This window comes from Suillus discolor (genome assembly GCF_016758755.1).
Source record: "Suillus discolor strain FC423 chromosome Unknown F5147scaffold_21, whole genome shotgun sequence".
Taxonomy (NCBI): Eukaryota; Fungi; Basidiomycota; class Agaricomycetes; order Boletales; family Suillaceae; genus Suillus; species Suillus discolor.
The window spans coordinates 61260-86194 of NW_024541268.1; the positions used below are offsets into that span (position 1 = coordinate 61260).

A 24935-nucleotide genomic window follows, 5' to 3' on the forward strand; every position below is an offset into this window, starting at 1 on the left:
TTCACCTTGGATATTCACTTCACAGGGAAGATGGGGAGTGCTCCATCATAGTTTATAGGGCTCATAGTGGAAATGTTCATCATCATGAGCATTCAAGAGCTTTTCTCGAATGATAGAAACAATAGATCTATGGTAAAGATCTACCACCAGGTAAGGTCGAGCATCCGGCTGGGCTGTGGTTCGAGAAAAGGGCACTTGGATGGTCACTTTTGTTTTGCACCAACCTGCATCCTCGTCCTCCCATTCATCGCCCCCCTCGTCATGAGCACTCGAACCTAATTTCGAGTTAATCCTGTCCCATGATGTACTTTGCACATCGTCAGGATCAAAATCTGAGCACCCAACGATATTGATCAGCTGCTTAAAGTCCTGATGGGATTTCTGCATGGTACCATTCCAGTACCAGTTACCGAGCTCGAATGAGGATCGGTTGGGGTATGGGTGAAATGCGAGGTTGTGCGGTGCGGTGCGGGAGTCTGGCTTCGCTGGAGCAACAGAGCTTATATCTTGAAGTGTCACGACTTCTTCTGGGTCGTGAGAAGGGGGGTTAGATGAAAAAAACTGTCATACTAGTCCGAAGACATTCTTAGCTGTACAGAAAGGAGGGGCTCGAAACAATGGACGAGCACTGATGGACGCATCAGTGGGAGTTTCTGGTGGGTTGGGATCCGCAGGGTAGCCGGAGGGGATGGTCAGTGGAGGTTGCGGGAGGACGTCCTCATACTGCCTATAATGTAGTGACATAGGAACATCAACACACCGGCTCCTCCGCTGCGCTAGTGATAGACCTTGGTCTTCGTCTATCTTCATAGGCGCGGCACTGAAATTGGTGTTGGATGGTGTTGCGGATGCATTTTCTTGCGATGAAGAACCTGCGGGTGGAAGCTCCTGTGGGACTGCTGACGAAATTGAACCAATGTTGGAAATCATAACGGATCCCTCATTGCAAGACGCCATGCTAAGGCAAGCATGCGATTGGCCACTACCATCCACTCGAAACCGTTTTGCGGTGCCTAGAAGGTCTTTTGCCTTAGCTAAGGCAGAAAACAGCCGCTTCTTGCCTTGCATGCATGAGCATTGATGCTTGGTATAAGCACTCTCCTGTGTAAACTGATGTAGGCAGGTGCACCGGAAAGGACTTGAATTCGACAATGGATCTGCGAGGTTCATGAGGAGCTGGAAGGACCAGGGTGTGTTGAACTCGATGGTGAAAGGTCGGATGAAAGGAATTGGGATTCCAGCAGCATGTCATAAACAAACTTTGGGGCGCTAGCGACAGCCAACATGATTACTGAATCAGCATCATAGTCCAAAATTCCCACAGGCCTGGTTCTGGCCGTAGGCTAAAGTGGGAAGCTGGCGCACTTGATAGCACCAAGAAGGACTGGGTAGGTCATGGTAAAGTTAGTGGCGGCTGGATACTATATGAGCAAAGGAAATACCCACCTTGCTGCACCAAATTACCCAATGGAACCTCCATCATCACCCTCCTCTACCATTACTGCGCCACCTGACTGTAGTGAAACCTCTCAAAAGTTGGGCAAACTGATTGCCGAGGCTATCACCTGCTGTTTTGCCCTCCTGCATTATGACAGTGCCTCAAAGTCCATGATTGAATGGTGTTGGTGAGACTTAAATTCTGTGCGAATTCTAGGCGTGACAAAAACAAAGCAGGCCTGTCGATAGTGATGGAAAGAAAATTCCACCGTCCCATCTAGAAAAGTACTGCAACGGACATGATTTTAAATACCCGTGTTGTATATGCGCTGATGGCGGTGGGAGAGGGGCATACATAGAGGTGGCCGTGTACTCTTGGCGGAATGAGATTGCTAAGATTAAGTGGACTGTAAGATGTGCATCAGATACATGCAGATACTGAGGTCAGTGTATCCATGCCCAAGAAGCGCCATACTCACATAGCACAGTAAAAATCGACCTGTACTTCTGACTACCATCTGTGGGCACCTTCCAATACCCACGAAGAGGTTTGAACTTGCTTTGCTGCAGCACCACAGGTTCATTGACAGATGAAATAGATACAGAACAATGGATCTTGCCTATTGTACTGGAGTGGGACCGCAGAGAGCAAGCCGAATTGTTAAGCAGGCTTGACTCTGTTGATGGCAATGGGATTTCAGCGAGGGAGTTCCACGTTCTGTTTAGATGCTGCAAAAAATGCATGCGAGTCGGAGCAAGGCCGGCAATGAACCGCCATATCTGTTCAGGAGGAGTGCAGAAGTACCGCAGCTATCGATAGAAATCAGTTGGTGCCATGCCCAAGTGTCGCGTTTAGCGATATAAGTTAATAACATACATATTTACATTAATATTGATGCTCGAAGCTTTGGAGTAATGACTCCATACTCAGTGCTTCAACCTCAGACACCACGTGATCAGTGCTGGACTGTATATTTATTTGATATTGGTGCGCCAGCACGATACAAGTTCGTCAGATTTACTGTCTGGTAGACATCACCTTCTCTGCAGTGTACCTGTCAGGTATCCACTAGGTAATAAGATGTATTGGAGTAGCATATACCAGCAAATTCAGGGCTACATGAGTGAGAGCCGATCAGACTTCTCAAAGTGCCTCATAACCCTCCTCCGAATAACATCATCATCAAGCTCCCCACCATCACCAGCTATCATCACCAGCTATCATAGGACTGCATGAAGACGGGACCAAGACGCTGAGCGCAAGACTAGCGTGGGCGTGCTCTGTCGAAGAGGGAAATCCCATAGATTCGACGACGCGCACGGGAGTGTCATTTTGGAGGAGTGTTAATGCTTCCACTGCTGGACCAGCTCCCACCCACATGAGAATCAAACCAAAGACTATAAAACACTGGGCTTACGCTGCACACACTTGGGCGGAAGGGCAGGTAACAGACGGAAGGGGTATTGTCACACCAAGCAGTCCCATAAAAACGAAAATTCTGAATACCGACGGTGAACAGGTGTGCCATGCTAGGTCCATATAATATCAGTGTATTGGAAAGGATAGATGAGTGCGCTCTCACTTCAGTGGTGATTTCATACACCGTATACCGATTCAGGATGAACCCCTGCTGCCCTTGGATAGTCACATCCACAGTTTCTTGCATCTTCCACCACTCGCCCAGCAACCCCAACCCCACCAAACTCGATGCAGCCCCGTCGTTGATCGTCGTCGCACTCCGAGGGGCAGCAAAGTCAGACCCTCCCCCATTGCTTCCAAACCGAGGGATGCTCCACGGGTCCAGAGTGGCCTGTCTGTAGGTTGGGTAGGGAGAAGAGAGAGCCGATGTGCTGGGCTGTAAGGTATCAAGGTGGAGAAATGGTTCAGGTAAACTGTTTGCACATGGCCTAGTCCGTGGTGAAGACCATGGTGCATACATTAAGCTCTGACTGGATGTAACACTATAAAGGTGTGAGGTAGTGTGGTGCAAGGTCGTGGACCTGCAATGATGGCTGTGGCATGCTGCAGAGAATAGAAAAAAACTCACGGTGTAGGATATGACTGTATCATTGGTGTGAGGAGTGTTATTCACATCTTGAACGGGTGAAATTCGAAGATCAGAGGTCATAATTTGGGGAGGAATCGAGACTGGTACTGTTATCAGAAGCCGAATTGTTAGCGAAGCAAGAACACGCTGCAAAGTTGACTCACCAGATGATTAACAAGCTGATTTGATGGCTGAATAAAATTTTGTTGGGCGTTGTTGTATGAGAGAATGATTAAGATCGAGATCAGCGAAGCTAACACGTTCCCGACAGCAAGGCTTTGAGTCCCTTTTAATTTAAAAGACATGCTCACGGCATATTCCGAATCCCATGGCAGTCGGAGCCCCCCCCGCAGTAAGCTGAACCAAACTAAAATTGAATCTTCGTACTACTGATGCAGCTCAGATCAGAAATTCAGACCTTGGCGAGATTAGGAGTTCCTTGTGAGTTGGATCTTGAACCCCACTTAAGAGTATTAAAAGTAATCGATGGAAAATGATGGACCGTTTCGGAATTTGCATGGCAAGAATCGATTCTTTGGCTCATTTCGAGGAAGCTTAGTATACAGGAGCATGGGTAAAATGGATTAAAAAACATGTATTATCCTCTAAACATAGCCATTTGAGGCTACAGCTTGGCTTTTTTTGAAGGCTGGCAGCCAGAAAATTTTAGATGGCCAGAATTTGGCAGTGAGCCCCACTGAGGTGTATTTGTAGCAGTAGTGTTCGACTTTGATGATTTATAGCCATTCCAAGTTGTGCCACATATCAACAAGTCAGGTTCAAGCACCCACTCTCGCACTACCAACCATGACATGCATGACAACTTGTATTTCACCGGAACTATTTGATTATTCAAGTGATTGCACCAGCGTTTCTCAACTGTCCAGCATATTAGGCTATAAATTCATAGATGCCTACATAGGACTCACAGCAAATCAGAAGGTTAGTCGATAATTGTACGTCTTTTGTATATCCTGATTTCCTTTCTTTCCATACAGCTCCAGACTGAATTATATATTCTGTCACACTTGCTCAAAGATCGAGTTTGTTCTGAGGATCTTTGGCACCTAGTCGGGGAGCACTGTATAGAGGCGAAGCAAGAGGAAACCTTGGGCAGGCACCAGGTCAACTGTCATGGTAACTACGGAGGAAGGCATGTGGCTGTGGAGCAATTTCTCTTGGAAGAGAGGAAGAAACGGTGCGACATGGAGGTGTCTTTATACTCGCAGGCTATTGGAATGTTGGAGCAACTTCGGATGTGTAAGCTTCTTAAACTTTGAGATGCAGAGACGTGGTCCTCACATTCTCATTAAATAGCACATATCAGAGCACCAGCCAAACATGAGATCAGGACTCCCTCAGCAACCTTGAGGCATGTGGCTGCAGTTTTACCATGTGTACCTTTACCCTGTGCACCTTTGGCTTGCTCGATTGGTATGCGAGACATGTGTGAAACTTGGTCAAAGAGGAATGGCATACATTCCAACACGGCTGCGGGACGTTTTGGCAGCTCCTGTCTATCCCCTGTTTCCCATCGGGGAAGGTCAGCATCTGTCATTTTGATGGTAGTACTGCTTTTTTCTGTTTGGCCATGTCCAACCATATTTTTACAGTGCATCAGCCCCTCGTTGCCCCTGTTGAGCACATGGATCACTGTCGAAATACAAGAAGCATTTTACGATGCATTCCAAATGGAACTGCGCATGCAGGTGGAGCTGATGAGGAAGTCTGTTGCTGCTAGGCGTAGCAACGCCTACCTATGCAATCTTGGGTTAGATTTACTCATTCTGCAGGCCAAGATGCACCGTGCCAATGCTGAAAATAAGCTCTATACGCTGGCCATTCAAAACACTTCTGAATCCAGCTCCTCTGACCTCAGTGAGCACAGACCAACTGGGTTCTCCATTACAGCTAATGCAGTTGCAGGTTTATGGACATTCTGGGATCAAACTATCTCAACGCATTTGTCCTCAGAGGAATTGAATTGCCATGACGAGGACATTGATGACAGCATGACCGACTGTGACGACGATGGCACGGACGACTGTGATGAACATGACACAGACGATGATGACACGGACGACAATGACACCGAAGTTTGCTCTCGCTGATAGTGTTTCTGGGTTCGGATCGTCTTGTTTAAATTATTCACTTTTGGCCCTCCTAGGAGGGCTCTAGCTGTTATGAATGTTCATATCAACCATTGCTAGTTAGTGTATTGCTGATGTAATACACTATCAAATGGTGTACTTTTCCTACTTGTAGTGATATCATGGCAGCCTTGATACTGCATGCCAAAAGTAGTATTTCCGGAATCCGGATCTTGTTCAATCACCTGGCAGTGCGAGTCCAGCTTTATCATTCGGATGATCTGATACGTCCTCTATACCACTACAGTGTTGTCCTGCATGCTACCATGCGCCCTCTGCGTTCATTCTCTGCCCGAGTCATCTTTGGTACCGTATTCCGCTAAGCAGCACAGTCAGTTTGTTTGAAGAGGATGTGCCAATCCGACATACTTTGAGCGGGAGAAGGAGCGTTCCATGCGATCTGATGGGGTGACCAAGTGCTGATTCCGTCTGGTGCATATTCTTTCAACAATCTTGCCCGATAGTTTTCCTCCAACCAGCGCAGCCTGTACTTTTGGTGCAGGCTTTCTAGCCTTGAGCACTCCATCTCCGCCAGCTGCAGTCACTCTTTGAGACTGGTGATAGAGTCCACCTTGTGTTTTTCATCGTCGTTCACTGGCAGAAGGGGAGCCTCATCATTCAGCGCTGAGGGGCCATTGCCATCAAGAGTTGCCTCGCTAGTCTACAATGAGCTATGAGAATGGTTGATGACGTCGACTGACCTTACACTGGCGAGTTCTTCGCCACTTTCGTCGATGTTGCCCACTAACTCGATTCTAGGTAAAGGAATCAGCATGTCCTTTCGCCAGGTGCGTGTATCAGGCTTACTGCAGGGTTAAGTTGATACTATGTCCTTGCACTTTGAAATTCTGACCACTGTGACAGGGTTGCAGCATGTTGAGTTAGACGGGTGTTTGCTGTATCGGCGAGTTGCAATGAGAAGATGCAAGGTCATGGGAGGCAAGGCTTAGGGAGTTATATACTGATGTGGCGTCATTCTTCTAGCCATCAAATTTCAAGCTTGGAACCTTGGTACAAGGTTGACATATTCCATACGCAACTAACAGGCGAGCCAGATTTGCCCTGGCCAACCATTTGGCCGCCATTCATGGTGGACGCTGTTTTGGCCACACCCCATAGTCACTTGCTGCCATCATTCACCGTGGCTACCGATTAGCCATCACTCCCTCTGGCCATCCCTTTGGTGCCATTCATCATGACCCCTGCATTGGCCAGTTTCCATGGGATATTACGTAGCGCAGCACCAGGGATAAAAGCGGCTTGCAGTATTTTCAGAGTCTAATCTACCCTTCCTCCCCAACCATTCATTCTGCCCCGGCTTTCATGACTACCGAAGACGCTGCTTCCAGCATTCCAAGCAAACGCGGTGTAGAGACTCATGCCTCTCCTTGTGCAATATTGCAGTTTTCACCAAGGAGTATACAGCACAAACTTGTAGCATCACTCTGTATGCTTCCCACAGCTATTCCTACATGAGGCGCAACTTTCCCGCGCAACACACAACTCGCGCGCGTGCCTTTCCCGTGCTTCACGATGTATATGCGCGCGCGCTTTCCCGTGCTTGAGCGCCCTATAGCGCCAGCCATCCAGAAGCATCCATCCACTGTCCACCAAGTTCCCTAGTGCGTATATTTCCATTTCTCACATTTGCATATTGTTCCATCTTTATTTTTATCATGGACCCTTACTTACATATATCCTTACATACCTTACTCGGTAGCGCTTCAGCTCCGCATGACAGCGCTTAGGCGCCATACTTAAGCGCCAGCAGTACATACTATTACTAACTTACTCACCCACACGAACGACAGGGGACCAAACCACAACAATACCCATTTACTACCTAGCGGAGTATAGTTGAAATCTATTCCTTGGCACCTCGCATATAACATCTCTCAGCTTGCATCTCTCACCTCTTGTCTAGTGTCTAATCATCACTCAAGCAAACTCACTCTTACCCTCTCTTGTTTCCGCATACACGTGCGTGCATTCCCGCGCTTCACGCATTCTCGCGCCTCGCGCGCACCTGCGCTTTCCCGCGCTTCGCACTCGCCAACCAGTAGCACCTTCAGCGCCTACTACTAGATCCTTGCTGCACTCGCTTCCCCTTTAGGGTCGAACGCACTTGTCGTCTCAAGTATAGCAGACTAGGCAATGCGTGACCTTACAACATTTATAGATACAGTCAGGAGCATTGTTCATGCCTTGCTGTATCGTTGAACCTTCAGCGGCTCCTCAGCCCTCCAAATGGGGCCTCGAAAAAAAGCGTAAGCCATCCCTGACCACAGGTTCTATAGTCTTACCCCGTCTCCCAGCTCCACATCCGATCCGCTTGTCTCCCATGGATGCCACTTTGGTTGAACGGTCTTCGTGCTCTGCAATTATCCTTCCTTGCTCACTAATGGTATCTTAAGACTAGAACAGCTGGAAGACACTCCATTGGAGGATCTATCTGCTGAGTAAGTGATACTCATCCCTGTATTCGCTATTCAGCTGACGTGCTTCACAGAGAGTGGCGGGAACATCGTGTTTTTGAACAACTGTTAGATTCTTATCCAGGCCTCCTTGAGCGACTAAAAGATGGTTCTGAGGAGGAAATCTTTCATGTTGGAGAGCTTGTGCATCTGTTTCTACATAGCAAGAGTTCATGTTTATGATTGATCTACAGATTGGCAAAGGAGCCGCCGGCGCCAGAGGCGACGACACAAAGACGTTGAAGTCTGCGGTCCTTGACTGGATCTCCCCCAGGGGGGAAGCCATACAGCCTCCGTTGCATCAAAACTCCAAGATCGACTGCAGTTTCAACCATGAACTCACCGGATCGCTCCTCTGTCCTGCTGGGTTAGACTGGAATGACCCTCGGTATGTTTCAGTTTCTGGTATCTGTGCAGTCCTGAATAATTGTTACGTCTTTTTGCCACAGGATTAAAGATAACCTCCGAAGTGGCGAAACACTGGTCTGTGGGGACCAATGGCCCATTTTTGTGTATGCCAACCACGTTTATGACTCTGAAGACCCATGGTGCGGTCTTCTTAGGAGTCGCTTGCTAGTATATGTGAGTGTGACTCATGTTTTCGCATTATCCATTCACTACATGGTAATACACTAGGCCTACAAGCATGTTTTCATGTCTCCAAGTTTGGTTGACAGAGAGCCAAAAGCTACGCGATCTGGAAATGCCCACCTCCATGGCATGAATTCAGTCACCATCGCTTCCCTGGCTTATATCGCAACTCAGGTTCATCGAGCAATCACACTTCTGCAATAGGATGGTTCTGACGCAAGGCCGAAGGTGCGATTCACTCTAAGCTCGTCCTTCGTGTTCTCGTGGACCGACACAACCACTGACTCCAAAACATTTTACCATAGCCTCCTCGACCTCTTGGAAGACCCGGAGGAATGTAAGGAAGTTGATGAGTTACTGACTTGGTGGAACCGGTATTTGTTATCATCCTTCACCATGTTGCTAAGGCTGATTATCAACATTGCCACTCATGCAGCCAAGTTTTTCCCGCCTCCTCTGCTGCCAAGAGACCTATCAGTGCTAATAGTGCCTTATCCAAGATCTGACAATGACGCATTGCCCTCAAACAAGCTACACATGGCAATGTTGCCTTTTAATGATTATTTTAATATATCTATCCATCTATAATAGAATGATGCAATATAATAACACGCTAGCTCAAAGTTTTCAAAGTTGAGGTGAATGCGGGACAAAATTTACAACATCACAATAGTTTGTAGTAGTGTGCCGCATCCATCTACCCTCTCTGCAATTGGCACGTCATGCAAGATGATATCGTGAGACCTTGGGCCAACATCATGTTTGCGATTGTAGGGTGTTCGAATATTCTGTTTGACTACATCGTTCATTTGGAGAGTTTGCAGATTATTTTTTGGCTGGCTAATCTTGCATGCGATGGACATACCTTACCAATTAGCTGACGCAGTGTGCCACGCTGTCATGCCTCTGCACGATGGGACTGAAGCAAACCCAGTCTAAAAAAGCCTCGCCTTGAAAGACCCCAACAATTAGACAGAAGATGCGATGCACAAAATGAAAAACTAACCTTGTCTTTTGTTATCGAGGTTGGGCTGGATGTCAATCTGCTGCCGCTCATAGCCTGAACTGTGCACTTGGCAGGCTCGAACATCGCAGGCTAGCGTCACAAGATTTCAACAAATCGACAGAAGATGCGATGCACAAAATGACAAACTAACCTTGTCTTTTGTTATCGTAACTCATTGATGTTGGGCTGTAGGCAGCATTGGTCCAACACAGTCCAGCCATATAGATATTTACCCAAGGCTAACATTTGTTCAGTGATTGCAAACGAAGTAAAGACAGTCCACAGTTGCATGTCACAGCCAGCGCGGGGCAGAATTATAATGTATTGCCAGTGATCTTCAAATAGGTGACTGTGGTCACTCTCAACATCTTCGTCTTCCTGTCACAATGTTGCCTTATCCAGCATCTTGGTGATAAGTTGCAACAAGACTGTCACAATTACACATTTGGTGGATTTCATCTAAGTAAGTCCGTGTATCCAAAGGTTTCTCATATGGAGTACCATTCTGATAGTTTTTATACGAATTTTATGCTAGATAAAGCTTTCTAAGAATTTATCTTTTTCGGGTCAGTTACCTGATGTAAGCGAAAGCCACGTGAGCTAGCGAACCTGTTCTACTTTACTTCTTAGATTTTAAACAGCTGTTGAAAAAGATTGACTTTTCAACCATAGTACCCTAGTAAATTTGTCTCTCCTTGACAATGCTAAATATTCTCATGTCAAAGCAGTCACCAGATATATGAAGCTTGTTGCAATGCTCTACAATATATTACTTGAAATAACTTTCTCATCTGTTCACAGGTTCACAGATGTCCCTAAGGCCCAGTGAAAATCGACAAGAATGAGGTAGATACATGTAGATACAGATCGAAAAAAATACAAGGGAATGGATTTTTTCGCTATGTTTCGACTTCCTTAGAAAAGTGGGACTTTTCGAGACGAAAAAAGATAGAGATCGAAACAAACATTTAGCGCTTTGATACGATTCTCATTGGCTTTAGATCACTTTTAGATGCATATATGCGCTGAAAATGTTCCATTTGGGAGGTATCTAATGCCATTGAATGATGTATCCATAGGTATCGCTATGGTTAGGTAGTGGTATCGCTGCGCCCATGCCCGCCTCCGCCCTGCCTGCTATCCCGACACCAATGCTATCATGCACGCACACACCGGGGTCCCGCCGCTAGTCATCACACTCATTCCCACTGTCCTTGCCTTGGAGCATCAAAGAAGAGCTGATCTGTAGTAGTAGAAGAACCCAGTTAGTACAGTGGCCTGTAGAACCAGTAAGCATGATGACACTCACCTGCGCCGTGGCCTTTCGTTTGTATTCCTAGTGTACTGCATTAGCGCGGGAGGTTTTCGCTGACGTGGCACGTACCTCCTTGATACTGGTAGACAGGTTTCACAGGCAGAAAGAAATGCAAATTCTTGCCAAGACAGAGCCTCTGTGTGACATCGAGTTGAGCGAAAGTGGCTCATCGCGCATGAGAAAGGCCGACTTAAAGGGTTCGTCAAATTCTTGTGTCCTGTGACACGCGAGATGGAGCCAAGTATTGTCTCGCAATGCTCTTGATTTGGTGGCATCAACGCTCGTTATCTTGGAGAAGGAAACAGTGGGGAGGGGGCAAACGTCTTCGCACCAATTCCAGCTCAGGCTCCACAGCATCCAACGTGAACGAGGCACCAGCTGAGCAATCCTGGCCAATGGCAACGAAGGGAAACGACAGGGACTTGTCATGACTTGCACGAGCCTTGATCAGCGCGGTAACAGATGGCGTGTATGAAGAGATATACCGCTGTGAAGTGGTCTCAAAGCTTTGGAGGATTATCGAGGCGGGAGCTGAGATCTATGAATCTCTTCATCATGAACTGGAGCACGGCGCTCGAATGGCACGATACATCTTGAATTAGCACCATGGCTGTACATCTCAATAGCATGACGGACATCACCACTACGAAGAGCACACAATGCAGCATCAACAGCAAGTGTACTTGGGAACTCCTTCGTGATAGTGTGACGAGACGATACTGAAGCCGTCTTAGACATGTACTAAGCATCCAAAAGCTGCATGGAAGTCGCATAAGTGTCCAGTTGAGTGCCATGATTGTGTTAGTTGGCCATTTAAAGCGGGCCCCACACGCTGCCGGGAAGAGGATCACTTTCTATGTGGGAGCGGGAGGATCAGATATGTAGGTTGAGATTCCAGCAAGTTCGTCCGGGGTACTAGAAACGGCAGTCACAGTGAATAAATCAACTGCTCGCCGCTCTGCCAGTGGGCTTGTGGTTGTCATGTTGTAGTCTGCAAGAGATATAGTTGCGGGCAGCCTGGCTTAGTAGTAACTTGAAACGCGAGGGAATGATTGTATCAAGCCGGACGGTCGTGGCGGGGACAAACTTTGACATGGTGAGCGGATGAGAAGATGCACATGGTTCAACCAGTGCACTGACTCGTAATAAATATAACACACATACATGGCTAAGTTACAAATACACACATATGCATGCTGCATTGAACGTCTGCATATGCAAAGTTTGTACAAAGTTTGCCGAAAGTTCGTTGCACAGTTGCAAACTACGCGATCGAAGTCTGACAATGTTTGCATTTTTTTCCTTTGCAAAGATTCTTTGTGTTTTGCACAAAATTAGAGTTTTGCTGTCTCGAATTTCTTAGATTTGTATCTACCTCAATTTGTGGTTAGACATCTATCTACGCGTATCTACCTCATTCTTGTCGATTTTCACTGGGCTTCATGTTCAAAAACAATTTGTCCGATGTTCACGTGGGCCTCGGCCCACTGCGGTTCAAGTTATGGCTATATGTGACCGAACATTCTGCTCTCCACTTGTGCACTCTCCTCTATTGACGACATTTCACGAAAAACGACTTATATCACGCTCTTACGACTAACTTATACATTTCTCAAACCTTTCTGTCAATTCTTTGTACAAGCCTGTATATGTGTCATGGCTAGTGGTTGGCGCGCCGCGGTTGTGCTGCCCTACTTGATACCGCTTGCCCTATGTCAATATACTCCACTACCTAGGTACGTTAATTATGTTTGTTAACGGGCACTTATCAGTGACGGTACAATAGATGGGCACAGGCGGTGGCTTTATTGGAAAATCTTCTATACGTTCACGGAGGTCTGACAGATCAGTATGATCAATACTCGTACACATCTGCACCGCCCACATCAGAACTATTGCTACTTGATCTTTCCATATCCTTCAGCGCCACTTCCCCGCCGTGGCAGCTGCTCTCAAATACAACAACCACGAGCTCTTCTCCCACTTTAGGATGGCACACCCTCTCAGCATTCAACACTACTTCATTCCTGCTTTTTGGAGGTCAACCAGGACCGAATTCACAAACAGTTCTTACTTCCCTCAATGATTCTGCCACACTTGTTTCCGCTTACGACCGCACGGCCCCGTCATTTTTCATTGAGCCTCAGAACTGGGCTGGCGAACCAATGAGGAGGATCCGTCATTCAGCATCGTCAACTGGCGGCAAGATCTGGATTGTTGGCGGTGAGAAGGCCGATGGATCCGGAAATGCTTTCTCTGATCACTACCTCTTCAACCCTATTTTACAAGAGTTCGTGGAGCTTCCATCTGGTGGTAATGCACCGCCTGACATTTATGGGCATGCATCGCTCATTCTCCCTGACGGACGACTCCTTGTCTTGGGTGGATATTGTGCATCATGCGGGGGGCTTATACCCCTGAATACCATCTGGTCTCTTGACACGACACAGGCAACCCTCGCATGGGATACGATATCCCTCTCGAATTCCACCATGCCAAACCCACGCCGCGACTTCGCAGCTGTTGTCCTCGCCACGGGAGACATCCTTATTCATGGGGGAGGCGATGGCGAATTACAGACAACCTATAGCGATGGATGGATACTAAATACCACCCAAAATCTCATGGTCTGGGAAGAAGTGCAGTCTCTTCAGCAACTTGGTGCTCGCAAGGACCATCTAGCAGTACAGTGTAATGGTCAAGTGCTCTTTGCCTTTGGTGAGTCCCTCCCTGTTAGCTCTTTGTTCCTGTCTGATCCAACTAAGGCTACGGAACTTCTGCACCTGCGTCTGCCACTATGGAAATATATAATCCTTCTAGCTCGTCCATGGTCTCCTCTTACAGCCCGCCACCTGCAGGCTCGACCCCAGCCATCATTTCTCTCCCTGCACCTTCTCAAACTGGCCACTCTGGGTTAAGTGGGAGTACAGGTGCATCCTCAGCGGTGTATCCAACGAGCACTGCCAGTGCTGGCTCCAACTCTAGTAAAAATAACATAACTGCTGTCGCTCTAGGTACCACCTTCGGCATCATTGGGCTCATTGCTGGTGGACTCGCAACTGTTTGGTATATCAAACGCTCGCGGGGACGTGGGAGGTTCCTTATTCTTAGTGGTGACCATGAGTACGACAGTACCGAAGGTGGTCCCGCTGATTTCTTGTCCATGGGTTCCGAGCGAACGAGTTACGGATTCCTAGGTGCACGCGTCATCCCGCTGGCTGCAGCTCTCGCTCGTTTTAGGTTAAGCAGACATTGTTCCCCCCTGCCACATCACCCGCGCCGTGACATGTTTGCCGACGAAGATACGCGACAATTTGGGTGGGGCAGTTCTCTGGATGCGGTACGCAGGGAAGGCAGTGGCGGAACCAGCTCATGGTCCATGCGCTCGATGGGCGCAATGGTGCGCGGCATGATTTCCAGGGAGTCCAGTGCAGGCAATAGCGGCCGAGGTTGGGATGATTGGGAAAAAATTGAAGGTGATCACGAGGGCCTGATGAATGAGGGAAATAACTCGTACAACGGGATACCCAACAGTGGACACTCTCATGACCGAGGTGGTAGCTCAGGGTCGTACATAGATCCATTCTCAGATCCTGTGCCACATGGTGGAAAGTACGACTCGTATCAGCCAGACCATGGGGCACTCAAGCCTGATGGCGAGTATGACAACATTAATGTTGATGCTGGGAGCCGAGACTCGCCTCCCCTTCGCCCACTGAGGACCCATCTACCTTTCTCCGCACCCATTTCAACCCTCAGTCCTTTGCATGAGGTCGCGTCCGACTCAACCAACACCATAGCATCATTCTCCAGCCCGTCACAAGATAATTCATTCTCCAACGACAACTCTTCCAGCAACGCTTATGCCTCCCAACCAAGCTTTTCCTCGCAGCCGCCTTATAGTCCTGTGACGACTTCCACATTGCACTCTTCTGCTCCTACCATTGCACCCTCACGACGCCACTCATCCATCCTCGACTCGTATTCACCTCCTTCGACCCCCATTCGTCGATCAGACAGCTGGTGGGGGCGATTTATGAAGACATCTCTACTTGATCGACGAAATTCTACCGGTCAGAAGCCATTAGATTTACGGGACCCTAACCCAGCTCCGCGACTCATGTCGATCAACGAATCGAATGCTTCCCGGGACTCTGTTGAGTCCGAACCTGAGCAATCAATCAAACATATTCGCCTGATCTCTCCATCTGTCCATAGTGGCCGGACAGCGAATACTGAGGTTGCAGAGCGGCTAGGTGGAAGCTATGATGTCGTACAGCGAATTGCTTCGGACGGATCTACGTCACATCGAACAGCTTCGATTGGTTCTATTAGTGCAAATGAGCACGGAATATTGGGTGGCTTATCATCCGATCAAAACAGGCTTACCTCTTCCCGACCTATATCTCCGGCATCATGTCCCTCTTCTTCCTCAAAAGAGCCTTCGAGGACTGGACCCACTACACATGGTTCTCGGTTCACCAGGGCCGCAGGTCATGCTGTGACATCCAGGGTTCAGGAAATCGAACGGCAGATGACGAACAATCTGGTGGCGGCAGGTTCTGCACCTCCGCGGAATACTCGCAAGCGAGAAGAAGTGCCTTCCCGTACCCGTCCAAGCATTCAGTATGGTCTAGCTCCACGAGCATCGTTGTATGTTGCCAACCCTGACAAGCAGTGTGCCTAACTTCTGCCCCTCTGTTAATCTCTGGAAGGAAATATATTGCTTATCCTCCTGTCTTTACTGCGGTTGTTTGAGTGGATGTAACACGATATACTATCTGACCGGCAATTATTCCACACGGTCGCCCAATGCGTATTTTATTTTATTTCAAATGCATATACTATGGTCCGGAATGTATCACGGTGGTTGGAGAAGTGGCGATTGTATGTTTATCATACAGACCAGAAAAGGGAGTTGCTGTGCACCCTGAACACATTTTAGGAACGTACTTGAAAAAATAAGACTATGACCTCAACTATCGGGGTAGTGTCCAACACTGCGCGTTGTCTCCTTGGCAGGTAGATCATTTCGGCGTGCCACGATCAAAGATGATGGCAGGGAAACGTCAGATGATTGATTACGGTGTTTGTAATTTGTGATCGGTCCATATAGTAAGACCCGATGGCGACGAGTACGCGAGTACTTTGAACAGCCAACTTGAAGCTCGGTAGTTGAACACGAGCCTGCCCCCACCTTCTAGCACGCGGTCAGTGTCATGAGACCACAAGGACCGTTCCAGAACGATATACTGAATCCGAGTGCTTCTTAGCAACTATGAGAGAATTAATAGAGGGGATCTGCCCACGTCCTGTCATCTGTAAGCCATCGAACCCCATGTTCCTGTGCTGAACGATGCCAACGTACAATCAATCATTAGACAACACGTCCTCACCGCTATTTTGACGGTCAACTCGGTTATTGTTTTATTGTGGGGCAGGGCACGTCCGCCACGATGGTAGTTTTTGTCGCTGACAGTGACGGATCACGACGAGCACGCCCTGATAGAGTGACGGGATACTGAATGAACCTGTTATGGGTGCCCCTGTCCCTGTAAAGCTTAGTGCACCTGTCAATGTGCTTGTCATGCGCCCCGACAGCAACAAGACAAAGTGCTACGGCCGTTATAGTAAGTCCACGAACACGAGGCGAAATTTGAATTAGTGTTCGTCAGTGCTAGCATGTCATGGCTGGGGTTCAGAGAATCCGGTGACCGGGGCAGAAGGTTCAGGGTTTGTGCCAGATTGAGAGCCTATAGATGGAATTCGCCAAAGATAAGGGGAAAGCATGGCTTTTTAGCTGCCCATCCTAAAAGGGGCGCTTAAGTTCCGAGGAAGTTGATAAGCCAAGTCACAACCTTACTCACCTACATAGAGTTCAACGGCGCCGGATGGGGACAGTGGTAGGTAGAGACCGGCGGGCACTTATGGGACCGCATAGTTCAGGAGCGCAGTTACCAATTAGCAATGGTGCCGTTATTTTATCTGGATCATATGTACATATATATGTGACATCAATATCAGTGCTTTGATTTGTTGGTGTGAGCTTGATTGTGACTCCGTGTGGGTATAAGTGGGCCCATGGTGACCAAAGTGCGAAGTTAGATCTAGGGTCACACTGCCGTCGGGAGAGTACTTCACACAGGGTAGTTCCGGCTCTTGAGGCATTATTGAGACATCTATCAGGGGCACGATTCCTTGATCGGATTCTACGAAAAACATTTGAATGAATTGAATTGTTTAACCAACCGCTTACATCAACGAAGACTTGAATTGAAGCGATTAGAGTGTAGGGACGCACAAATTCACAAATTTTGGGTTGTCATTTGGTGCAATCAGATTGATAGGTTCGAGAACGACCGCTACCAGGGAAGCGCCCCAAGAACGCTACACTATATTTGTGGGTTTACTTAAGGATTTTGACTGGTTGCTGCTCGGTTCAGTGAGAGTTCTGTTGAAGAAATCCTTGATAGATGGTGGCAACTGTACTTACTAAAAATGAATGCACTGCGCCAAGGCAAATGCAGTCTCAGTGGAAGGACAACGTGTCAACCGCTGTAGTACCGCGCGTCTCGCTGAGCCCCAAAAATGATTTTCTGAGTTGAACTTTACGAGTTCAAAATTCGGGAAGCTTTGATCGCCAGGGCATAACGATGATCGCAGAGTTATTCAATTGTGTTAGGCTTACCTACGTTGTGTGTTCGCATCTACTACCTGCGAAGAATTCGAAGGTCATTAATTCGATGCTGTTTGAACCTTGTTTGAATCCTGGGCTGTACTTCCAGTAAGTTTATCTCCGCAGCCAAACGGTGTGCCGGCAATCGGTTGTGACTGTGTACCGCACTATGAGGACGAGTGACTTGGCTCCACTGATCTAGGCCATCTGCCAAAGTAAATGAATAAGATGCGATGATAGATAGGTATCCGGGTTTTCGTCATATCCGTTCGATCATATCTTGAATGAATTGCAAGGTTCTGCATTTTACTTCTCTGACTTCTGTGGCAGGTATGAAAAACGGGCGCCGAAACTTACCACAACAGACGCACAGCAAACCACCCAGGTCCTCGAACACCCCTTCATCATCATTTTATGTCATCTTTAATCGGAGATCCCATGTGGTAGCCTGTGGTAGCCACTCAAGGCACCTATCAGAAAGCGCTTCGCTTAGAACGTGCTGCTGACTTGGGCGTTCCAATCTCATTTGGGTATGGCTTGTTGATATCATCATGCTCCTATACGTTCGGGTCAAGTTCCAGTCCGATTGCTTCTTACAATACACGAGTATCCTGCTACTATCCACGTGTCCCACAGCGAGCACATAGTTTATCCCTCCAACTCTTTCAGGATGGGCTCATCAGCGTGCTTCTCCTTGAGGTACTGATTCCATCTTCAGACACAATATCACCGCGCAAAATGTATCACGAACTTTGATAAGCTGTTTCACATAGTTCTCCTCAGCATCCTTCTTCGACATTCCCTTGATGCTGTCCCAAGCCTTCCTGCGAGACAGGTCAGGTCAGGTCAACTTATCCAGCGTTGTTTCCACTCACCATTTAGCACGCTCGACAAAAGAGAACACACTGGGTTCCTTGCTCGGATCTGCATCTCCAACAGTAGCTTTGATCGCCGGGAAAAGTCAGTTTTACTTTCTTCTACAGAGGAAGCACAGGAACCTTGCTTGTAGAATTTATAAAACTGTGGATGATCCGTATCGATCAGTATGGTTCATCTACGATCTTCAACGGAGTCATCACTCGCCTCCAACTTGACAGTAGCATCCGGCCCCGATGCCGTCTTGTCCAAACCTTGGACGTACGCCACAGCTTTTTCGAATTGAGAGGACATCGTCGTCAAAGGTCAGAGATGAAGATGCTGGAACAAAAGGTGAAGACAAAACGCAGCTCTCTAGCAACAATTGCCAGATCTGGAACCGGCTGCATTTATTTCTTCGAGATCTTATCAGCTGACCACCGCGATATAATAAATCGCATTGTTTCAGAGCTCGCTTTGAACAAAAAATGAGGCCAATGCACTTGCTACTATTGTAGCAGACGTGAAATCTGAATCGCTCTAGTCCTCAACAAAGCCATGTCTAGCCTATAAAATACTGCACATTTATGCAACAAGTACTCACTGCATTCACCTGTTAATCGTTTTTTCCTTTACAAAAGTCTCATTGGTCGACTGCGGGCACAAGTCCAGGCCACGTCGAGCATTGTGACTTTGTGTCACGAAAGCCTTGTTGTGACCTATTCGTCACGAAATCCCACACGCCGTCTCACTCCCACCCATGACGACTAGTAGTACTTCACGTTCAGCTCCACCGCCGTCACTACAAGAAGTACAAAGAAAATTATCCGTTCACTCAACAGCTAGACCTAAGAAGGTTCGTGTACATGCACCCCAATTCTCCTGATTTTGTCACATAATCCGGATCGATCTGAACCCTGCAGGCCCTTCCAGTGTCACAACCACACGTTTCTGGTACCGAGTCTGACTCAGACTCGGCTTTGTCACCCGATCTTGTCTCTCCAACATCACAGTCATATGGTTCTAACGCGGTCTCTGGCACATCTCAGCCTCCACTATCCTCCATTGCAGAGGGAAAATCAGGAAGCGGTGAGGAGTCTGACGAAGACGAAGAGGAGGAGGAGGAAGGTGGTTGGAGAACCGCAACCAAGGCTGAAAACCCGCAAAGTTCTTTCGACGAGAAGATGATCAAGTCGGGCTATCTATGGAAGAAAGGCGAGCGACGCAAGGTTAGTACATCGGAGACCGTCTTCTTCCTATTTGGTGTAGATAGCAATTATCACAGACTTGGAAAAAACGATGGTTCGTTCTTCGACCTGCACATATCGCGTATTACAAGACCAACGCGGAATACCAACTTTTACGCCTGCTGGATCTCTCCGATGTACATTCCTGCACCCCAGTCACGCTCAAGAAACACTCCAATACGTTTGGCGTTGTCTCTACTGTTAGAACGTTCTATCTCCAGGCCGAAAGCCCAGTGGAGGTCCAGCGGTGGGTCCAGGCAATACAGGACGCGAGGGAGGCTCTCCTGACCATTTCAACCCAAACATCGCTACTGACACCCCCTATACCGATACCCGGGGCTCAATCAGCACCTTGTCGCATTATGGTCTCGACCTCGCCTCCGAAAGTATCCCACGCTCAAAATATAACCTCCTCGGACTCAGATGATGCCTCGCCAAGCGCACAGCGAACCTACTCGACGTCCTCGCAGAATCGCCTTGCAATTTCTTCCTCACCCACGCGAATGCAAGCTATACCAAAAGAAGCCGCAAAGATAGTCTTATCTGGCTATTTGATGAAATGCGGTTCGAAACGACATAATTGGCGCAAACGGTGGTTCGTGTTGAACGGTGAAAAATTAGTCTACTCGGGAAGTCACATGGTAATGGGTATTCTTGTACTTGCCATGTCCGATTTCTTGCTGACACGGGACCAATTGAATGTGGCTATCAGGACACAAAACCCCATCGGCAGTTTTCATTTTCTGAGATTCTCGATGCCCTGGAGTTCGATATGCGGGGTCACAAGCACAGTGCACCCATTCCTCCACCTTCCACTTCGCCATTATCATCAACAGTACCCGATGACTCACACGGCCACTTTACGTTCAAGATAGTCACTACGAAAAGGACGCTACTGTTATGTGCTCCAAGCGAGGAAGAAGAAATTAAATGGCTTAGTGCCATTCGTGCTCTTATAGCCCGCCGATCAGGCGCTGGTGTCGTGCCAGGAGACCCGAGTGGAAATGTCGGCAGCGCCTCGAAGCAACCGGCTTCTGGTACAGACGCCAATCAGGGCACAGCTGGGGGAGGATCGGCATCGAGTAGCGGGTTGAGACACAAGGTCAGGAACTTGAGTATAAGCGGACCGAGTGGCATTGCCGCAGCGCCCATTTCGGAGGACTAGAACAAAGTACAAACAACGCAAGATAACGGCATTCTTCCAAGTCACCTCAGTTGTCCTTCAGTAACACTCTCACGTCATTATTTTTCCAATCATGCTTCCCCGGGTGTATTTGACCTCGACTGTCATCATTCATTGCCTCACGGGCATCAGTTCTATTCCTCTTGTAGTGATATCTATGTCTCAAGTCTGGTGTTGGTAGACAACCTCTATTCGCTTGTGTTGGACGTATAGGCCCTGACAGTATGATTGTTCGGCAGATTCGATTGTGATTTCATTTCATATATAATATACAATACTAGGCTAGTTTGATAATCATTGGGCGACAAGCGCGGAGGATTTGACAAGCGAATCCATTTTGAGTGTTATTGTTTGTCCATGGGGTCTCCCGACGGTATTCAAAGTGAGAACCGGAGAGGGTCGGTCTGGTTCAGTCTTCTCCGGCTGTCTGATGGAAATCACTACGATTGTTGCGAGGGATCATGAGGCAGGTCAGCACATGTTTTCCCGAGTAGGTATGGTTGGGTTTACACTGCCCCTTGGTTCTGCTGTGTACTTGGAGGAATAACGAAATGACCATGCAGCCCTACATGCTGTACATACTTGTGACAAAGTGTCGAAAGGTTCGAAGCGAATTGAGGGGTGGATACACAAGCGTACATTGTCGTACACAAGCCGTACACTGATCATGGAATGATGATCAGCTAGCGCCTTGATTTGGAAGGCCGCGATGCAAGAGTGCCGTTTAACGCGCGGAAGCAAAAGCGCCCCTTGCCAAGTTCTCATGGTATGGGGGTGGATGTTTGGTAAGGAAAGACCCCGAAACTACCTTCTGTTGAACTTATATTAATAGATTTACTATTTCCCTTTTTTGGTTATTTTATTCGTTTGAACAGGTGTTGTCGTTCCCCGTTCTCGTCGAACGTTATGCTGCTACTTATACTCTCGTACATAGAATGCGTCCTGTGTCGCTTCCTCTTGTTTCTTTCTATCTCTTTGTACATCATTTCTCTCCCTGTATCTTTGTTACCCCACACTCTCCCCTTATACCTTCATCTTCATAATCATCATGCCCCCCACACCAAAGTCTCCTACTCAGGCTAGACGGACCGGAGCGCCCAAGGCTAAAGGCGCTGTGCGCGCCAAGTCGGGTTGTTACACGTGCAGAATCCGTCGGAAGGTAGGTCTTTGCACGTCACTCCTTCGATCTTCGATCGTCGCTTCTTTGTCATCAGGCGCTCATTCTCCCCCTCCCCCCCCCCCTTCCTAGAAATGCGACGAGCAGCCCAACAACGACGGCAGCTGCCAAACATGCGTTCGTCTTCGTCTACAATGTCTTGGTTTTGGCGCAAAGCGTCCAGAATGGTTGCGTGTATGTCATTTTATTTAAATCATTCTCTTATCATTTTGATGTTTTTTTTTCTTTTCCTCAAGGCAAGCGACAAAGTTGTCGACCTACGAGAAAAAATTAAAAACTTTCTTGCCGCACAAGGAATGATTAAAGGGCATTCTGGTGCTGGGCCTCGTCCCAATGACCAGGAGCCTTCTATTCTATCACTTTCGGCGGACTATGCTTCTCCAAGCACGAGTCCGCAGACACCCACATTGTCGATCTCCAGCGACGAGCGACACCCGGGTATAGCCCGGAATGATTATCTACGGGGGGACACTGATGCTCGTAAGACTCCTATCGTGGAATACCCTTGCTTGTTTTCTCATATCGTCGTAGGACTTCCCGTGATGCAGGACATTGATTCACCATTGGACGCTCGGGAAAATTATCCTGGGGTTATGCTGCCTGCGTATCCTTCCACTACTTATACGACTAGCTTAGATCCATCATGTAAGACCCCGTATCGTTACTAAGTATATGTATGTATCATAGTACTCAAGCCCTCCTTTTGGCAGGGACGCAATCAATCCTGCCTCGACCGCACACCAGCGACTTCTCTGCAATGTACCAAGCATCCTTCCCGGACGAAGACGATAATAACGTCGTCATACCCTCTGGATATCTCTTGCCCCAGCCCATTAACACCATCCAATACAACTGGTTTAACCTGAACATGCAACAAAACGCATCATTGCAACACTATATGCAACATGTTCTGCGTATCCAATATTTGCATGCCGACGGGTCCATTGATAAACTCATATGGAATCTGATACATTCCAGTGATTCAGCCCGAGAGGCTGCATGTTTGCTTGCGGATTTGCACCGCAAGAGCACCCAAGGTGCAATTGGTTTTACTGCGCCAACAGACCATGATGTGTACGCACGCATCCAAAGTGCACCAGTGATACCAGTGACGGAAGGAGACGCTCTTGCAAGTCTTTGCATGGTCTCATATTTCCTCTTCTCTGGAGGACAAGGGGAGTGGCAGGCGTTCCTCGACAGCGCTTGCGAATTTTCGATCAAATTTCTCCAGCGGAAACACCATGCGCCGGACTGGGCGCTGAGCATGTGCACTGACAGCATGCGATTTATCATCAAGACGTCCATGTGGTTCGATGTCCTTGCTTCTGCAACGCTGATCCGTCGTCCCAAGTTCCTTGACGTGCTCCGTTCGCTCTATGACCCCGCCACTGCCGTTGATGATGGTAGACCGGAGCTTTCCATGATGGGCGTCATGGGATGCGAGAACCGCATCGTCCTCGCGCTCGCTGAAATCGCTGATCTCGCATGCTGGAAGGATGAATGCAGGCGTGCTGGGAGACTCAGCGTTCCCGAACTCGTCAGACGCGGGCAAAATATCGAAGCCATCCTGAAGACGACCAATGACCCTGACTACATGCAGGGCTTTAAATCGGAGAAGTTACGCCGACGGCGCCTCACATCTGACGTATTCCGCGCGTCCGCGCTTGTTTATCTGCACTCCGTTATCTCTGGGGACCATCCACAATGCCCAGAGATCATGAGCAATATCGCAGAAACAGTCAACTGTCTGAGGCGTGCTGAAGACGTCAGCACAGCACGCCATGTTGTGCGCAGCGTGGTGTTCAGCATATGCATATGTGGCTGCTTGACGGATGTTCTTCAATACCGGGAATACTTCCTGCGGCGCTTGCAGGAGCAGCAGACGGAGACAGTGGGGAACTGTGCTCGGGTCGCTGAACTTATGAGAAAAGTGTGGAGGAGCCGAGAGCGAGGGGAGCCCGTGGACTGGCGTGTCGTGATGCAACAATCCCAGATGCTTCTTGTCTAAGGTCTATCCTACGACACATGAACTTTTTTCCCTTCATTGGTCTATGCATAATCTGTTAAAAGTATTTGGGCGCCCTCCTGGTGTGCAGCGCGCCGAATTATTTCCTCAAGATCTTCTTCATTTTCATACCACACAAGCTGTATATCACACTACATGCCACGACGAACCATACTACACACGACATACAAATGCTATGTATTGTTTTTCTAGACATAATATCTCCACAGCCTCGAGGGGCACCGCATGTCTCCTAGCTACCGCATGGGTGTATATCAGCACTGCCGCTGGTTCCGGGTGAGCCGAATTAATTTTCTTATCATTGTGTAATACTTTCCTCATGCATGTAGTTTCAAATCAAATTGCCCTCTAACTGAAATTCGGTCATTCGGTCATAACGTTCTCGAGCTGACAGTCTTCTGCGAACTATCCGGAACATAGTAAGTCCTATTCAGGATGCTGTATTAGAGATCCCCTGGCTGCGGCATGAACTTAATCAAAGAGCGCAGTGGCGGGTCTCCTTTAAGCATTCGCCTTGGATTACACCTTTCCTGCGTCGACTTGTAAGAAAAAAATTCATTCAGAAGTCGTGCCCTGAATATTAATCAATCTAGGACCGTAGCCGCTTATAGCTTCCCGGTCCGTTACATAAATCATGTTTTACTCTGGCAGCGACACCAAATCGTCGCAGCAACCCCGACCCTCCTTGATACTATCCAGGACCCTGGCAGTATGTATCCATAAATTGATTCGGCGACGTCCTATAGTAAA

At 48.0% G+C, this 24935-nt stretch overlaps 10 protein-coding genes across 10 annotated transcripts; 5 read left to right on the forward strand and 5 right to left on the reverse strand.

Annotated features, from left to right (window-relative positions):
- Nucleotides 1–45: 45 nt before the first annotated feature.
- Nucleotides 46–1170, reverse strand: F5147DRAFT_772487 (uncharacterized protein; the record flags this gene model as incomplete). The annotated part of the gene is made up of 2 exons (XM_041441356.1): nt 46–521; nt 597–1170. The coding sequence occupies 2 exons, from the start codon at nt 1168–1170 to the stop codon at nt 46–48; spliced, it is 1050 nt and encodes a 349-aa protein (XP_041293898.1).
- A 1691-nt stretch (nt 1171–2861) lies between these two features.
- F5147DRAFT_796890 (uncharacterized protein) lies at nt 2862–3335 on the reverse strand (the record flags this gene model as incomplete). The annotated part of the gene is made up of 2 exons (XM_041443182.1): nt 2862–2967; nt 3021–3335. Coding segments are annotated over 2 exons (378 nt in total), but the record flags the coding sequence as incomplete, so codon positions are not given.
- Nucleotides 3336–4878: 1543 nt separating this feature from the next.
- Nucleotides 4879–5596, forward strand: F5147DRAFT_651871 (uncharacterized protein; the record flags this gene model as incomplete). Its single annotated transcript, XM_041433565.1, has 3 exons — nt 4879–4919; nt 5107–5363; nt 5397–5596. The coding sequence occupies 3 exons, from the start codon at nt 4879–4881 to the stop codon at nt 5594–5596; spliced, it is 498 nt and encodes a 165-aa protein (XP_041293900.1).
- Nucleotides 5597–5916: 320 nt separating this feature from the next.
- On the reverse strand, nt 5917–6510 carry F5147DRAFT_651872 (uncharacterized protein; the record flags this gene model as incomplete). Its single annotated transcript, XM_041433566.1, has 5 exons — nt 5917–5954; nt 6005–6120; nt 6181–6296; nt 6342–6390; nt 6443–6510. 5 exons carry the CDS (start codon nt 6508–6510, stop codon nt 5917–5919), a joined length of 387 nt encoding a protein of 128 aa, XP_041293901.1.
- A 1372-nt stretch (nt 6511–7882) lies between these two features.
- On the forward strand, nt 7883–9337 carry F5147DRAFT_745221 (uncharacterized protein; the record flags this gene model as incomplete). Its single annotated transcript, XM_041439735.1, has 9 exons — nt 7883–7902; nt 7951–7991; nt 8055–8094; nt 8145–8253; nt 8304–8497; nt 8559–8691; nt 8746–8874; nt 8929–9140; nt 9292–9337. The coding sequence occupies 9 exons, from the start codon at nt 7883–7885 to the stop codon at nt 9335–9337; spliced, it is 924 nt and encodes a 307-aa protein (XP_041293902.1).
- A 1393-nt stretch (nt 9338–10730) lies between these two features.
- On the reverse strand, nt 10731–12116 carry F5147DRAFT_689670 (uncharacterized protein; the record flags this gene model as incomplete). Its single annotated transcript, XM_041436983.1, has 4 exons — nt 10731–10949; nt 11016–11042; nt 11167–11442; nt 12109–12116. 4 exons carry the CDS (start codon nt 12114–12116, stop codon nt 10934–10936), a joined length of 327 nt encoding a protein of 108 aa, XP_041293903.1. The 3' UTR covers nt 10731–10933.
- A 280-nt stretch (nt 12117–12396) lies between these two features.
- On the forward strand, nt 12397–15884 carry F5147DRAFT_689675 (uncharacterized protein). The gene is made up of 3 exons (XM_041436984.1): nt 12397–12757; nt 12808–13739; nt 13787–15884. Exons 1-3 carry the CDS (start codon nt 12678–12680, stop codon nt 15706–15708), a joined length of 2934 nt encoding a protein of 977 aa, XP_041293904.1. The 5' UTR covers nt 12397–12677; the 3' UTR covers nt 15709–15884.
- A 2248-nt stretch (nt 15885–18132) lies between these two features.
- F5147DRAFT_689680 (acyl-CoA-binding protein) lies at nt 18133–19188 on the reverse strand. Its single transcript, XM_041436985.1, has 5 exons — nt 18781–19188; nt 18696–18717; nt 18573–18639; nt 18449–18521; nt 18133–18399 (listed from the first exon to the last, which is right to left on the reverse strand). The coding sequence occupies exons 1-5, from the start codon at nt 18865–18867 to the stop codon at nt 18346–18348; spliced, it is 303 nt and encodes a 100-aa protein (XP_041293905.1). The 5' UTR covers nt 18868–19188; the 3' UTR covers nt 18133–18345.
- F5147DRAFT_689688 (uncharacterized protein) lies at nt 19167–21279 on the forward strand. The gene is made up of 4 exons (XM_041436986.1): nt 19167–19408; nt 19476–19781; nt 19838–20440; nt 20512–21279. Exons 1-4 carry the CDS (start codon nt 19313–19315, stop codon nt 20962–20964), a joined length of 1458 nt encoding a protein of 485 aa, XP_041293906.1. The 5' UTR covers nt 19167–19312; the 3' UTR covers nt 20965–21279.
- Nucleotides 21280–21873: 594 nt separating this feature from the next.
- F5147DRAFT_689693 (fungal-specific transcription factor domain-containing protein) lies at nt 21874–24531 on the forward strand. The gene is made up of 5 exons (XM_041436987.1): nt 21874–22141; nt 22232–22333; nt 22396–22639; nt 22691–22804; nt 22870–24531. The coding sequence occupies exons 1-5, from the start codon at nt 22031–22033 to the stop codon at nt 24165–24167; spliced, it is 1869 nt and encodes a 622-aa protein (XP_041293907.1). The 5' UTR covers nt 21874–22030; the 3' UTR covers nt 24168–24531.
- The last annotated feature ends 404 nt before the right edge of the window (nt 24532–24935 follow it).